Source organism: Phyllobates terribilis, unplaced genomic scaffold (assembly GCF_046119375.1).
Source record: "Phyllobates terribilis strain yellow unplaced genomic scaffold, ASM4611937v1 Scaffold_5__5_contigs__length_657084704, whole genome shotgun sequence".
In the NCBI taxonomy this organism is placed as follows: Eukaryota; Metazoa; Chordata; class Amphibia; order Anura; family Dendrobatidae; genus Phyllobates; species Phyllobates terribilis.
This window is the reverse complement of record NW_027362765.1, coordinates 173,887,176-173,904,141: the sequence shown is the minus strand read 5'-3', so window position 1 is coordinate 173,904,141 and position 16,966 is coordinate 173,887,176. Positions and strand designations below refer to the sequence as shown.

The 16,966-nt window shown below is 42.1% G+C and overlaps 1 protein-coding gene across 1 annotated transcript in view; it reads right to left on the bottom strand.

Annotated features, from left to right (window-relative positions):
- Window positions 1-5,952: 5,952 nt before the first annotated feature.
- The window catches only part of TBKBP1 (TBK1 binding protein 1), an 82,760-nt gene continuing 71,746 nt past the window's right edge, over window positions 5,953-16,966 (bottom strand). The window contains exon 9 of the mRNA XM_073683478.1: window positions 5,953-16,498. Within this exon, the coding sequence (XP_073539579.1) occupies window positions 16,370-16,498 (129 nt within the window). The 3' untranslated portion in view covers window positions 5,953-16,369. The remainder of the gene's footprint in view (window positions 16,499-16,966) is intronic.

The window sequence follows — 16,966 nt, the reverse complement described above, 5'->3', positions numbered from 1 at the left end:
CAGTGTGGAGTTCAATTAGTGAGGTCAATCATTCTGTGAAGAAACATGTGTGAATCAGGTGGCCCTTTATTTAACCCCTTAATAACATCTGACGTACTAATACGCGTCTGTGCCCTGGGACTTAAGAGCCAGACCCGTATTAGTACGTCATGGCGATCGCGCGCGCACACAGGCTGTGCGGGCGCGATCGCCGCCGGGTGTCAGCTGATTGTCACAGCTGACACCCGGTACTATGTGCAGGGAGCGGTCCTGCACCGCTCCCAGCACATTAACCCCCGCGATGCTGCGATCGAAGTCGATCGCGGCATTGCGGGGGCAAGGGGACATGATCGGCGATACTCACCTCCTCTTCCGGCTTCCAGCGCAGTCTGCAAAGGCTTCCCGGGTGTTGCCATGACGACCCGATGTCGTCATGACAACATCCGGGTCACCAGAGAGCAGGAAGATTGCTTGGGCATGCGCAGTGCATCTCCAAGCAATCTTCACACTGTGCACTTCTGACAGCCTTCATGGCATAGGGATGGTGCTTCATTCCTGTGCCATGCAGGCGATCAGAAAAAAAAAAGTGAAAGTCCCAGAGTGGGACAAAGTAATAAAGTGTATAAACTGTGTGAAAGTGGAAAAAAAAAAAAAAATGTGCAAAAATATTATAAAAAAATAAAAAAAAATAATACACCAAAAATAAAAATATAATGTACCCATCAATAAATATTATTATAAAAAAACAAACAAAAAAAAAACAATAAAAGTACACATATTTGGTATCGCCGCGTCCGGAACAACCTGACCTATAAAACTGTCCCACTAGTTAACCCCTTCAGTGAACACGGTAAAAAAAAAAAAAAAAAAACGAAGCAAAAAACAATGCTTTATCACCATACCGCCAAACAAAAAGTGGAATAACACGCGATCAAAAAGACGCATATAAATAAAAATGATACCGCTGAAAACGTCATCTCGTCCCGCAAAAAACAAGCTGCCATACAGCTCCATCAGCCGAAAAATAAAAAGGTTATAGCTCTCAGAATAAAGCGATGCTAAAAAATATTTTTTTCTATAAAATAACTTTTATTGTGTATAAGCGCCAAAACATAGAAAAATGATACAAATGTGGTACCGCTGTAAACGTAGTGACCCGAAGAATAAAGCTACCTCATCAATTTTACCACACGCGGAACAGAATAATAATAAAAAAAAAAAACAATTCCTGAATTGTTGGTTTTTGTTTATTCTGCCTCCCAAAAATCGGAATAGAAAGCGATCAAAAAATGTCACGTGCCTGAAAATGGCACCAATAACAACGTCAAGTCATCCCGCAAAAAACGAGCCGTCACATGACTGCCAAAATCTGGAAAAATTATAGCTCTCAAAATATGGCGATGCAAAAACTAGATTTTAAAAAAAATGCATCTTTTAGTGTGTGACAGCTGTCAGTCATAAAAACCCCATATGATTCTGGCATTGCTGTAATCACGCCGACCCGAAGAATAAAGTCGTCTAATCACTTATACCGCACAAGGAACGGCGTCAAAAATAAACTCTTGTGTTAGGATTGGGCTAGGGTTAGGGCTGGGGTTGGGGCTAGGGTTGTGCTGGGGCTAGGGTTGTGCTGGGGCTAGGGTTGTGCTAGGGCTAGGGTTGTGCTAGGGCTAGGGTTGTGCTAGGGTTAGGGCTGGGGTTGGGATTTTTTTCAAAAGTAAGAAAAAAAGATGACGATATGGCGACTAGTGTTGAGAGCAAGTGCTCGCTACTTGAGTTTGCATCGGGTGCTCTGGTATGCATTGAGTATCGTGGGTATTTGAGTGACATGCTCGAGTCTCTGCCCCATATGCTTCGCGGCCAAAAAACTTTACGGGGATTGCCTGCCATGCACGAGCGATCCCCGCATGTTTTTTTTTGGGTGTCTAATAACCGTGAAACATGCGGAGCAGGGACTCGAGCATGTCACTCGAGCACACGCTGTACATGGTGCATACCTGAGTACCCGATGCAAACTCAAGTAGCGAGCACTTGCGCTCAAGAATAATGACAACTTATTCAATATGATGACCTAATGTAAACAAATTCTGTGCCGTACCTCTGGGTTCAAAATGTTCACTATACACCTTAATAAAATCCTTGAGGGGTATAGTTTCCAAAATGGGGACACTTGTGGGGGAGCTCCACTGTTTAGGCATATCACGGGCTCTCCAAACGCGACATGGTGTCCGCTAACAAATTGAATGGAAAATCGGCTCAAATTGTTAGCGGACGCCATGTTGCGTTTGGAGAGCCCCTGTGTGCCCAAACATTGGAGCTCCCCCACAAGTGACCCCATTTTGGAAACTAGACCCCCCAAGGCACCTATCTAGATGCATAGTGAGCACTTGGAACCCCCAGGTGCTTCACAAATTGATTCGTAAAAATGAAAAAGTGAAAAAAAAAACACTTTTTCATTTTTATGAATCAATTTGTGAAGCACCTGGGGTTCCAAGTGCTCACTATGAATCTAGATAGGTGCCTTGGGGGGTCTAGTTTCCAAAATGGGGTCACTTGTGGGGGAGCTCCAATGTTTGGGCACACAGGGACTCTCCAAATGTAACATGATATCCGCTAACAAATTGTCGGCTCAATTTGTTAGCTTAAAAATTCAAATTTTGAAAATTGCAAAATTTTCAAAATTTTCGCCAAATTTCCATTTTTTTCACAAATAAACGCAAGTGATATCGAAGAAATTTTTCCACAATCATGAAGTACAATATGTCACGAAAAAACAATCTCAGAATCAGGGGGATCCGTTGAAGCGTTCCAGAGTAATTACCTCATAAAGTGACAGTGGTCAGAATTGTAAAAATTGGCCCGGTCATTAACGTGCAAACCACCCGCGGGGCTTAAGAGGTGTATCCATATAAATGGCCCACCCTGTAGATTCATATTGGGTTTTTATGATTGACAGCTGTCACACACTAAAAAAAACCTCTTTTTTGCAAAGACTAGTTTTTGCATCGCCATATTTTGAGAGCTAATTTTTCCTTTTTTCGGCCTACAGAGTCATGTGATGGCTTGTTTTTTGCGGGACAAGATTACGTTTTCATTGGTATGATTTTCGGGCACGTGACATTTTTTGATCGCTTTCTATTCTGATTTTTGGAAGGCAGAATAAACAAAAACCAACAATTCAGGAAATGTTTTTTTGGGTTTTTTTTTAAGCCGTTCTGCGTGTGGTAGAATTGATAAGGCAGCTTTATTCTTCGGGTCAGTACGTTTACAGTGGTACCACATTTATATTGTTTTTTTTATGTTTTGGAGCTTTTACACAATAAAAACTATTTTATAGAAAAAATAATTGTTTTTGCATCGCTTTATTCTGAGAGCTATAACTTTTTTATTTTTCGGCTGTTGGAGCTGTATGGCGGCTTGTTTTTTGCGGGACAAGATGACGTTTTCAGCGGTACCATTTTTATTTACATTCGTCTTTTTATTCAATTTTTTGTTTGGTGGTATGATGATAAAGCATCGTTTTAGGTTTCGTTTTTTTTTGTTATTTTTTTATACCGTATTCACTAAAGGGGTTAACTAGCAGGACAGTTTTATAGGTCAGGTCGTTCTGGATGCGGTGATACCAAATCTGTGTACTTTTATTGGTTTATTATTTTTTTTCCATATGATTATTTATTTATGGGTACAATATATTTTTTTTTTTTTATTTTTTTTTCATTTTTTTTTTTATATTTTTCCAATTTTTTTTTTTTTTTCACTTTACAGCACCATCCCTGTGCTATGCAGCCTGTCAGCGCTGCACAGGGAGAAGTTACTTTGGACCTGCACTGCACATGACCAAAGTAACTTCCTGCCTCCTGGTGACCCGGATGTTGTCATGACGACATCGGGTCACCATGACAACATCCGGGACCGGACTCCGACGCCGCGGGACTCCGGCAGAGAAGGTAAGTATCGCGGAATGCTGCGATCGATTTCGATCACATTTCGGAGGTTAATGTGCAGGGAGTGGTGCGGGACCGCTCCCAGCACATAGCTCCGGGTGTCAGCTGTTGTGTGCGGGCGAAATCGCCAGGGTGTACTAATACGTATCTGGCCCATAAGGCCCAGGGCACAGATACCTATTAGTATGCCCTGGGCCAGAAAGGGGTTAAAATGGAAAGCAAAACCAGAGAGACATGGAAGAAAACAGAAGACTACCATTCGAATGGATCGAAGAATAGCCAGAATGGCAAAGGCTCAGCCAATGATCAGCTCCAGGATGATCAAAGACAGTCTCAAGTTACCTGTGAGTACTGTGACAGTTAGAAGATGCCTGCGTGAAGCTAAACTCTTAGCAAGAAGCCCCCCAAAGTCCCACTGTTAAAAAAAAGACATGTTCTGAAGCGAATACAATTTGCCAAAGAACACATCAACTGGCCTAAAGAGAAATGGAGAAACATTTTGTGGACTGATGAAAGTAAAATTGCTCTTTTTCGGCCCAAGGGCTGCAGACAGTTCATTAGATGACCCCCAAACTCTGCATTCAAGCCACAGTACACTCTGAAGACAGTGAAGCATGGTGGTGCAAGCATCATGATATGAGTATGTTTGTCTTACTATGGTGCCGGACTTATTTACCGCATACCAGGGATCATGGACCAGTTTACATATATTAAAATACTTGAAGAGGTCATATTGCCTTACGCTAAAAAGGATATGACCTTGAAATGGGTGTTTTAACAAGACAACGACAAGTAAACGAGCAAAATCTTGGTTCCAGTCCAACAAAATTGAGGTTATGGAGTGGCCAGCCCAATCCCCGGACCTTATTCTGATAGAACACTTGTGGGGTGACATCAAAAATGCCGTTTCTGAGGCAAAGCTAACAAATGCCAAAAAATTGTGAGATGTAGTCGAAGCATCCTGGGCTGGAATAACAGTTGACAGGTGCCAGAAGTTGGTTGACCCTCTTAATGATTCACAGGAATGCTAAATCCTCAAAAAAATTTTGAACACTCCTGTATCAGCAGACAGACATTTTGTGTTCATTACTTTAAGGAGGAAAGCACCAATCTATTATTTATTTTTCCTTTATTTTATTGAAAACCTAAGATTGTGACTTTCTTCACTCATGTGCATAAAAAGTGAATTATGACACGCAGGAAAGTGCTCAGGATGCAGTCTGGCAGTCTGTTGCAAGCCTTATCCAAAAGAATAATGGTTTCAACAAACCCTTCCCCATCTCTCTAGACCAGGGAGCAACAGCAAAGGTCAAATAGGTGGCCTCCGTGTGCTGAAACTTAGGGAGAGACCGCCATGCTGCTAACTTCTACCTGGGCTGCCACTCCAGTGTTTGAAAAGACAGAAGTCTGTCCACCTGTCGGAAAAGGTGAACAAGAGACTGCAGAAGGATGAGGAACCTGTCGTCCACACATACCCCCATGGACCTCAAGACGGATATCCTATAAGTGCACTGCATCCAGAAAAGTCTTAGTGACAACCATCATGAAAAGAACACACAGTGACAAAAAATAGGCTAACTAAAAAAGGATGTGAACATGAATACGGGTCAGACTTCCAACCTGAGTTATAAAAATTCCTCATATTACTAAGTCAGAAGGCCCAAACACAGAAGTAAATGTGCTCGAATTGTGAAAAAGTGAAGTGTGTGCAAATGTGCCTTCATCAATACTCAGTGGGGTTCCAAAACCAGTGAATTTCAGCATCTCAGAGTCACTTTGCACCTTGGACTTTCAAACAGTGTGACCCATGGCTCCCATGAGGAGGGTCTAGGCTACCTTCAGGGCCAACACGTGTCCACCAAGATGTTTCCACTCTGTGTATGTATACAGTACATACCAATGGCCCTGTCACTGTTTCTACTGGTGGAGACTGCTTGCTTGTATATGGAGTCTTACAGACCAGGCAATGTTCCTAGCAGACAAAGTATGCAAATTAGCACTGAAATAACAGCAGACTGACAATGTAATATATATATAAAAAAAAACACTTTTTATTCATTTACACAGGACAGGAATAGGCAAAGAACTGTGAGAGCAGCTGAGCGGTCTGCAGAGTAACAGATATTCTTCAAGGAGCAGTGCAGAGCAGTATGCTGCCCATTGAGCACTGCCGAGCTGTATTTTATGCTGTACACATTAAAAACTGCAGAGCAACATGTCACCAAGCACCACTGAGCATTATGTGACAATGAGCAATGCAGAACAGTATGTCATACTGAACAACGCAGAACATCATACTACACTGAGGACTGCAGAGCATTAGGCCACAATATAAACTGCAGAGCAGTATGTCATACTGAAGAATGCAGAACAGCGTACCACTCTGAGGACCACAGAGCGACATGCAATACGCCACACTGACCAATCCTGCATGGTATGCCACCCTGGCATCACAGTGCTGTATGTACTGTGCATTTACGGAACTGAAGTATTTTGTCACTATAAGGATTACAGTACACGAATGAGCAGGGCATTCCACTGCAGCACATCACAAAGAAAAGCTATCTGCAGACCACTCCAGCTCACAGTGTTACTGGACCAGACATGGAGGGAAGACATGAGACCATCAGAGCCAGAAATACAGACCTTGTTGTGCAGGCTCAGTGTATATACACACATATATGTTCATATAGGCATGTATATGCATACATTACACATAAAGTTAAGGGTTGAGGTATAACACGTCAGGGAGAGGTAACTCCCATCAGGAAGCTTTTTTTTTTTTTTCTTCATTTTAACTCCCTGCATGCCAGGGCCTAGCCAGAGACACATTTCTGCATGCGATGGAGATATCTCTTGGCAATGCACTGCAGGCCGATCTGGCAGTGAGAGGGTTGAGAGGTGCAGAGAGCTGTTAGTCCATTATAGTAGTCCTTTAAAATCCATGTTCGTTATAGTTAATTATTAATTTCTTCACAAAGTCTTAATTAAAGAGGCCACAGCAGCAACACCTATAGGTGATGAGACTCCATTATGTATCCATGTTCATGTTTAGGTGTAAGAGATTATGCCATGCACACAAATTTAGGATATATTTCCATCCTGGCAGTTACGTTAGAAAAGAGATTGGGCACAGGATTTTCTCCTTTTTAAGGTGGCAGCATAAATGTTACTTGATTGGACCCAAAAAATGGCTGCCTCTACTGTTTACCTAAAAAAGTGACCAGTGACGTCAATAGTTACTAATGAATTAATACGTTTTCTCATGCATACTTATTTCACATAATAACATTTCAAGATGTTCATAGGGACAGAACCATAGAAGAGTGATGTACTAACAAAGTGCAAAGTGAAAGTGAATGATTGATTGCTTTTTTTTTTCATTTATACATATCCCTGCACAGAGATCACCAATGGAAAAATATATATTACAGTATTATATTAATCACAGAATAATGTGTAAATGTATAATCATAGAAAATAGCCCATTATATCATATTTTTTAATCTGTTGAATTTTACTACGTTTTATAGTCCCTTGGAAATCAGTTCATATCAAACATACAAATGGCACGTAATTGCCACAAACACTCCGATATGTATTCAGTATCATGTCTGATGTCACCAAACATGCAATAAGGATTAAAAGGATATTCTACTTAATTGCTTTTACATGTACACAACTAAAATGGTATTCTGGTTTCAGCAAAGGTTATACACGTTTCCAAAGTGCTCTCTGACTTAAAAGGGTTATTCTCAAGTTGTCTCTTGAGTAACTCAGAGCTCTGCAGTCTCTTAACTTCCTGGTTGTATGTATTGTAAAGATATATCAGTGTTTGTTCTGAGTTTACACTCTTATCACTATATTTGCATATAGAGATAATAGAGCATTTGAACAAGCACACAACTCAGGACAATGAGATCCATGATTAGAAGAACTGCTCTGGAAACTAACTATGCTGAGGGCGAGAGATTGTGATTCTACAGGACTTTAAAGAGCCCTGTTAGAAGCAGAGAAAGAGCGGAAGGGAGGTGAGCAGCTAACTACTGGATAGAAAGTGAAGGACTGGAGAACAGTTGCTGGGATCTTGGGAGTTCATGCCTCTCCTGAAATGTAACTACCGTGCACACTCGGCCAGAGCCTGGTGCCCGAGCTCCTTCTAAAAAAAATTATCACTATGCAAGATTAAAGCTCTCACAGCAGAAGAATGACAGCAGATAGACAACATGGGAATAAGCAAGTTTGCAACTGACTTGCTTTTTCTAACTAAAGCAATTGGCATGAGAATATCCCTTTAAGATCCCTATTTGATGTAATTCACATAAAATCTGTCATGTGATAGATATATAGGTGCTCTGCTCGTTATATTTACGGCACCTCCACACAGGACTAATACATAGCAGTTTTTCCGCAGCAAATCTGCATGTAAAAAATACACTGCATATTTCAATACCAGGAAAATAGATGAGAATTAAAAAAATCCTTTGAAATGCAAGGATAAAATCAACAGAATTTCTGCAGCATTTTTTGCTGTGGAAAGTCCACCAATAGTTGTGTCATAAATGAATTGTGCACCTATGTAATCATTACTTATAGGACAGGTTTTATTTATCTAATAGAGATTATTGATTGGAAGCAAGCACAGATTTTGAGAATTGTGAGCAACTATTACAAAAAGTCCATTTCAAAATGGTATAGCTTTTCATTAGACACCAAATAAAGTTTATTTGTTATACTATCTCTTTCACTTTATGTATGTATCCACCTTCATGGACTATATGGGTCCTTAATTCACATAGCTTCTGGCTAGTGCTCCCATAGTAAGCCATAGGATCCCCCCGGTTATGTCCTATACAAGTATACAGGGAAGAGTAGGGTAATTTCACATCATCATTATCGTTCATCAGGGACTGATGTACAAATATAAGGGTTCACTTTACCCCTCATACAAGGTGCATTACGTGAAACGATAAGAAACTACTTACAGAATAATCCTAATCATGTAATCAATCCTGCATCATTTTAAAAGGAATCTGTCGGCAGGTTTTGCTATGTAATCTGACAGCAGCATAAGGTAGGGACAGAGACCCCGATTCCAGCGCTGTGTCACTTAGTTTACTGGGAGCAACAATTATGGTAGAGTCACAGTTTTCTCTGCTTCAGATTTAGCAGAACTCATTTGTTGAGCTGTGTATAACCCTGTCCACACCACAGCTTTCTGTGTACATTGTATAGTGACAGAGAGCTGCTAATCGGTGCTGCGGGTGTGGTGGGACTACAAGGCACGAGGCCAGTTGTCTTGTGTTGATAATCTCCTGCTGATAAGACATTGGTTGTATGTGACGCTAATTACGATTCAATGTGACGCTAGTCAGTACTCACGGACTTGCTGTGAGGCAGGATAGTCAAGAGGTCCGGGGTCAATAAGAAAATGGCTTGTGTAAATTAAGGGAAAAGACAAAAGAGTAGTCAGTTAACAGTCTAAGGTCAGAGTATCAGGAAGGTAATGGATTAAGACAAAGGGATATGTCAAACGGATGGTCAAAGGTAAATCCAAGGTCAGCAGCAGAGATCAGAATACAACTCAGATCACAGAGCAAACAAACACAGGCAAACACACACACAGCTCAGTAAGTGACACATATCTCTGATCAGGGTCTCCATTCCTAAATTATGTTGCTTTCAGATTATATAGCAAAACCCTGCTGACAGATTCCTTTTAAGAATGCTGTATTTCCCAAACTATCTGCCCACCAAGATCACCAAGCTAATAACTAAAATTCAACTCATCACATAGTGTAAGTGAATGGGATCGCATTGCGACCCACTGGGTAGAGTGAAAAGGAAGTCACAAAAAATCCACCTGGCTTTAATTTTTGTGTCTTGCTTGTGCTAGTCACGGTACTTCATGGCAGAGGCGTACTTATGGGGGGGCAGCCGGGGCATGTGCCCCAGGCGCTGCTGGCAGGTGGGCGCCGTTGGGCCGTCTAATGTGGCGGTCCGAGTTGTTTTCCCGGCGGCTGCATTCTGTCATGTGATCACACTGCTGACATCACTTTCCGGCGCCCAGAGATGCGTGAAGAACATCGGTGGTAAGTGCTCCACGTTGGAGCTGAATACACCAAAGATTAAATGGGGGATAGGGGAATATCTATTCTGTGGGGGGGGGAATATCTATTCTGTGGGTGGGAATATCTATTCAGTGGGTGCGATTATCTATTTTGTGGGGGAGAATATCTATTCTGTTATTCTGTAGGGGGAATATTTATTCTGTGGGTGGAATATCTATTCTGTGTGAGGGAATATCTATTCTGTGGGGGGGGATATCTATTCTGTTATACTGTAGGGGGAATATTTATTCTGTTGGGGGGGGATATCTATTCTGTAGGGGGAAGGTATATCTATTCTGTGTGGGGGAATATCTATTCTGTGGGGGAGAATATCTATTCTGTGGGGGGATATCTATTCTGTGGGAGGGAATATTTATTCTGCGGGGAGTAATATCTATGCTGTGGGGGGAATATCTATGCTGTGGGGGGAATATCTATTCTGTGGGGGGGAGAATATCTATGCTGTGGGGGTGGGAATATCTATTCTGTGGGGGTGGGAATATCTATTCTGTGGGGGGATATCTATTCTGTGGGGGGATATCTATTCTGTGGGGAGGGGATATTTATTCTGTGGGGGAATAATAATTCTGTGGGGGAATATTAATTCTGTGGGGGGGGGATTTAGTGTAACCTGGGGGAAGATTTGAGGAAGCAAGTTTGGGAAGTATGGGAGGAACAGGTGCAGACACAATATGGAGAGTGGGAGCGATTTGAAGCCACAGTTTGAGGGCAAGTGGGTAGATGGGGGGCATGTTTAAGGAAACAGTATTGGGGGAAGGGTGCATTCACAGTATGGTGATTGAGAGAAATGGGTGCAGACATAGTATGATGAGTATGGGTGCAAACACAGTATGAAGGATGGGTACAGACACAGTATGGGGAGTCAGGGAGATTTGTGAGGAGACAGCGTGAGGAGACTATTGAGGGGAATAGTGTGAGGAGACAGTATGGTGGTAGAAAAGTGTGAGTGGACACAGAATAGAGACTGATTACTGTAGTGTGGGAAGGTAGCATGGGGGGACAGTGTAAGGGCACAGCCAGGAGGCGACAGTAAACCAAGGAGGGGGAGTGTGATGAGGGGGCACAGTATAGAGACTGGGCCCTATAGGGGGGACAAAGTGTGAGAGGATAGTGTGAAGAGGAGGCCCAGTATGGTAATGAGAGGACAGTGTGGAGAGCATGTACCATAAGAGGGACAGTGTGTGGGTCATATTTTGTGCAGGGAAAATAGTGAGTAGCAATTATTTATTTAGGGGCACAGTGTAGGACAGATATTTTTAGTCAGGAGCATTATAATGACACTGATATCTTTAAGGGCATCATGTGGGGATGTGCTGCAGAAGACCGGAGAAGATGGAAGTCTGCAGTGACGAGCTGTGGATGAGAAAACTCATCATGGCGTCTGGACAAGATGAAGATGAAAAGAAAGAGACGTTGTCTCTGGAGTCGTTCATCTAAAAAGGTACCTGGATGTAAATGTTTTTTTGTGATACTAATTCTCATATTTTTATTTATGTTAGGAGCATTAAAGGGGTTGTCCAAGTGTGTGATGAGTCTGCAGTCATTCTATGTGACTGTAGACTTCTGAATTCTCACAATGCGCACTGCACGCTGTCAGGATTCTCTGGTGCCGGCGATTTGCATGCATGCAGTCACGTGCCAACTAGACATGCGTGGGCTCACTCAATGAAAATGAAGTGAGCGAGGCCGGACACGTCTAGTCGGAATGTGGCTAGAAGTATACAAATCACATACTTGTGCAAGAGAGAATCCTAAAAGCGTGCAGTGCATGCGCTGTGAGAATTCAGAAGCCTCCAGTCACCTCGAGTGACTGCAGACTTTCATCTAAAACCTGGACAAGCCCTTTAATTATAAAATAAAGCCCTGTAGCATGCCAATCCTAACAGCGTGTAATATACTCACTGTCAGGATTCAGCTCTACTTGCAGGTTTCAGCAGTCATCACATGGCCACTTCATTCATATGCGATTTACATACTTAGGGTCACGTGACAATGAGCTTAGGGAGAGCAGCTTATCGGCATGTGACTAAGTGTGCAAATCGCACATGTGCTTGGGGGGGTGGGGCAAACTGAATTCTTGCCCTGGGTGCCAGAACACCTACATACATCTCTGCCTCATGGGTTGCAATGTGTCCCAAAGTCACTTGCACTGTGCTGCAATGAGGCATAAAGCGATCTATGGCCATGCAACCAGTGTTGCAGCCAAAGTCACCATGCAGCACAGCTTTATGTAGATGAAGAAGTTTTGCTTTAAAGTCTCTTTGAATCAGCAGTATCACCTGGAAAAGGAAGAATTGCTGATGTGCAGAGGCATTACACAGCACCACCCCTCTTTCTACAAGTCAGGTCAGGAAGTGTTGGTAGAGGTGAAGAGGGGTTATGTTCTAATATCTAGCAGGGATCCTTCTTCTTCAGTCTGACACTATACTGCATTTTATATTTAAAAAGTCACCTACTGCAATAACGGTGACCTTAAAGGGAACTTGTCAGCAGGTATTTAGACCCTAAACTACCATCATCTCTGTAAAGCATCTGAAATGTAGATTATATGTCTGTATAGTTGTATTATAAGTCCATTTCTCTGTTTTCTAGAAATCCATTGGTGAATGTTTATGCAATTGATCTTGTAAGTGCAGGAGGCTTGAGCTGCACTTACAGCTCTCTGGCCTCTCTCTCTCTTCTTAACAATGGCCTCCTGCCAGTGATTGACAACAAGTCACTCTTCTCTGTGACTTGATCCCCCACCTGAGATCTCGTGCAGGCGCCGTCCTTCCCAAGGGTGGCACCTACACGGATCGATAGTCCAGCTCTCACAACATCATCATAACATTACTGTACATGCTCCAGAATGACAACGCTTCCACGAGATCTGGGGCTGGGTAGCAGGTCACAAAGAAGAATGACCTGTCAGTTACTAACAGGGGGCTGATGGCTGGAGGAGAATGAGGGAGAGAGGCTGGAGAGCTGTAAGTGCAGGACCAAGTCACCTGCAATGCGAGCTCATTATCATAAACATTTTCCTATAGAAACAAACTTATAATACAAAGGTATAGAAATAATCAATATTTCAGATGTTTTCCATAAATGACATTGGTGTAGGGTCTAAAATCCTTCTGACAGGTTCCCTTTAAAGCAGATCTGATCTGGTCAATCATTGTATGGGATAGCAGAACCATAGCAAGACTGCAATAAAATTGCAAAGTAGAATTTCCCTAGAAATCGGTGATGAATTTATTTACTGCTGGAAACCATTTTTATTAATGTGAACTGATAGTTTTGGCACAAAAGGGAATAACATAAAAATATTACTCATTTAGATGAGCATACATTGATCACCTATACTCGGCTGTTCTGTCAGCTCACACGTTCAGCCAACACTTTCTTCAGACTCCTCACTGCTCGAGCTTCCTGTTCTATTAGGCTATGTGCCCACGATGCAGAAATGCTGCATATTTTTTCCGCTTCTCCCTGGCAGGAAAAACGCATGCGGATTTTACATGCGTTTTTCCCGCCAGGTAGAAGCGTTTGTGAAGCGTCTTTGCATGCATTTCTGCATGCGGGTTATCAAGCGCTTTTAGTATCACTTGGAAAAGGGCTTGACAACTTGTTCACACTATATAAATCCATGCAACCGGCATGGATTTATAGTAGTGTGACCAAGTTAGTTAAAAAAAAGAATAAGAATGGTAAAAAATAAAGTTTATACTCACCTTCCGTTGTCCTCCCGGTGTTTTGTCCGCTCCGTCCAGTGTTTTGCACTGCTCGCGGTGGTGTGAAGGACCTGCGGTGACGTCATTGAGCCATGTGATGGGTCACATGACTCAGTGACGTCATGGCAGGTCCTTCACAACAGCGCGAGCAGTGCAAGACACCGGACGGAGCAGACAAAACACCGGGAGGACATCGGAAGGTGAGTATAAACTTTATTTTTTATTTTAAATTCTTTTTTTTACAGTTTCTATGGTACCCAGGTCTGGATGAGAGTCTCCTCCTCCAGACTTGGGTACCATCCGCACATAGAAACGCATAATATCCATGTGTACAAATGTACTGACACGGATATTATGCGTTTCAATGCAAGTCAATGGCGGCGATTACGCTGCAAGTCTGCAAAATTAATGGACATGCTGCGGATTTTTGAGCGCAGCATAAATGCTGTGGAAAAATCCGCAGCATGGGCATTGACATTGCGGCTTGTCATTGGGGACCATGGGGGCGGATTACCAAGCGTTTCCCATGCGTTTATGCTGCGGAAATTCCGCAGCATAAATGCTTGTAAAACGCTACGTGGGCACATACCCTTAATAGGTTGGGGTCCAAATTAGTGATGAGCGAGCATGCTCGTTACTCGAGATTTACGAGCATGCTCGGGTGTTTTCCGAGTATCTTCAGCGTGTTCGGGTGTTATGTTTAGTCGCGCTGTGTGCATGATTTCTTAGGCATTCTTCACATGTATTAAACCTGTCAAACAGTTGCAAATCATGCACACAGCGGGACTAAAACATAACACCTGAAAGTACTCAGCGAGCACCTGAGCATGCTCGCCAAAAGGGTTAACAGAACATACTCGCTCATCACTAGTCCCAATGAATTAACATTTATCACAGATAAATGTATAAAATATTTTAAGAACCAATGATACAAAAGGTCCTTAGTTTGTGAACTGGGAGCTTTCCCAGACATCAACCAAAGTCCTCCCTTGTCTATATAGGTAGCATGTACTGCATTTCAGATTCACTGTTTAGTTTTTACTAGACTTGATTCTTTAAAGAGTACTTTTTTTTTTTTTTTTTTTGAATATCTTCTCCCTTTATTACAGGCCCTGTGGATTTTTGGGGTTTCCAGGTTCTTAGATCCCTACCAATTGCTCAAAAAACTGCTCTGAAGCTTGCTTCTCAGCAGCAACAAGTGTTGGGCTCCTGCATGAATGTGTGCACAGAATGGTGATGGGCTAAAGAGAAAGTCTATGAGCTCGTTCATGGCTCTGTGCATGTGCTCAGCATTTCTTACTTCTTAGCAATGCACTTCAGAGCAGTTTTTGGCTAAGTTCACACAAGCGTATAATCATTTGAAATTCATCCAGGAAACTGAAACGATTTTTTTCTTATTTGTCATCCGTATACAGTTCGTATTGCATCCGTTTTTATACATCAGCAGTTATTAAAAATGTACAAGACAAAATACAGTTTCCCATCTTAAAAAATTGCAATGTACCCATACAAATCAGCTGCTAAATGGTTGCTGTGTATAGAATCTGATTCATAGACTTGAATGGGCGAGTCTTATCCAACACACGGAAGAAACCAGTGCCTGCTGCGATTGATTTCATGAGCAGATCCGGTCCATGAAAAAAATCACTCAGCTGCACTGCCCCATTGAATAATATTCATCTGAGTGCTGTCCGTTTTTTTATGGACAGCCGTTAGACCAAAAATATGGTCGTGTGAACTTGGCCTTTGAGTAATCCATGGGGGTCTCAGGATCTGGACCCCGACTGATCTGCAGACCGTTTAACAAAAGTAGCTGATATTAAAAAAAAAAATTATATCTACTCCTTTGTTTAGTAAGATGTTATGGGATCTATTTAAATGATTCCTTTTATTTTGTCTAGTTCACTATGAATTGAGTTGTAGAAGAAAAAGTCAGAGCTAGGCATTGCAGCCGGAGGCGAGGCATGCTGAGACTGTTGGTTCTACATGAACTGGAGACTCTGTGCAATGTGGTTTTTTTCAGTGTGCATATGTAACTACTATTACTTTACAGTGTTTATTAAGTGTGCCGTCCCACGTTGGGTCACCGCGTGTAGCCAAAACCATGCCCACATAATCTGGGAAGGGATTTAAACAGTGTTAATAGGTAGCATGATTTTGCTAGTCATATATGATTGTTATTGGTCTGGCAGTTTTGCATGTAGAACAGCAATAATATTGTCAAAATCCTATAGCCATTCTATTTGAAAATGCAACCCACAAAACGTGAGTGTGGTTTAGGCTGCTTTCAACACTCCAACATGGGAACGTACACTTTAGGTGACTCAATACTCATGAATATTATACTGTGCAAAGACCTGCATTAGTTACACAACTGTGTTAGTCAATGAATTATCGTTGATTTTCACTGTGTAACTTGGTGCATTAAAAATCAGTCATATACTGGATTGTGCAACCATTCTATAGATACTCAGTATCATTACACAACGTACTATGTTCTTGAAGCTGTAGAATAAGAACTGGGGTTATTATCCTGGCCATTAGTGTTTGCATTTGCTTTGGTTCCCATAACTTGCCATTTTGGGGCCCAAAATGTAGTGATCTGTTAGATCTTGCTGTTCTCAAGATGGGAGTCAATATGTTTTATTAGAACATCATCAGGGTATCCAACTGGGAAGGCCAGCTGACAAAGAGGGCAGCTTCTTACTTCAGAGTCCACTGTCTCCATTAGTAACTGCAAAAAGGTAAAAGCAGACACAAAGACAAGAAGGTAAATGTGCACATTGTTCAACAAATATTAGCAATGCCCAGATGCAATGTTTCAAGCATAATACATTTCTACCTGGCTATATTTAAAGTGGTTGTCCTATTTCTAAAAGCGGTGGCTTATTTCTGATTCAGAACCCCTTGACTGCTTTTCCCTGCACAACAGTGTCTAGAGCCGCATGGGAGATGGAAACTGTAGTTGGCCCACTTACTTGAGCATCAGTCCTATCATTTTTAGGACTCATGGGGGATCCAGAGGTTGGATCTAAGCAGGAAGTGATGGCATATTCTGCTAATATGTCATCATTTTACCAATGCTTCGATCATGCATCAGAATAGTGGAAAATTTAGGTTTACTCTCCTGCTCATATTACCACCAGCCTAGAGAATTGCAGGAAGGGAAGTGGTACCTGCTCTAAACTTATGCACGTCTCAA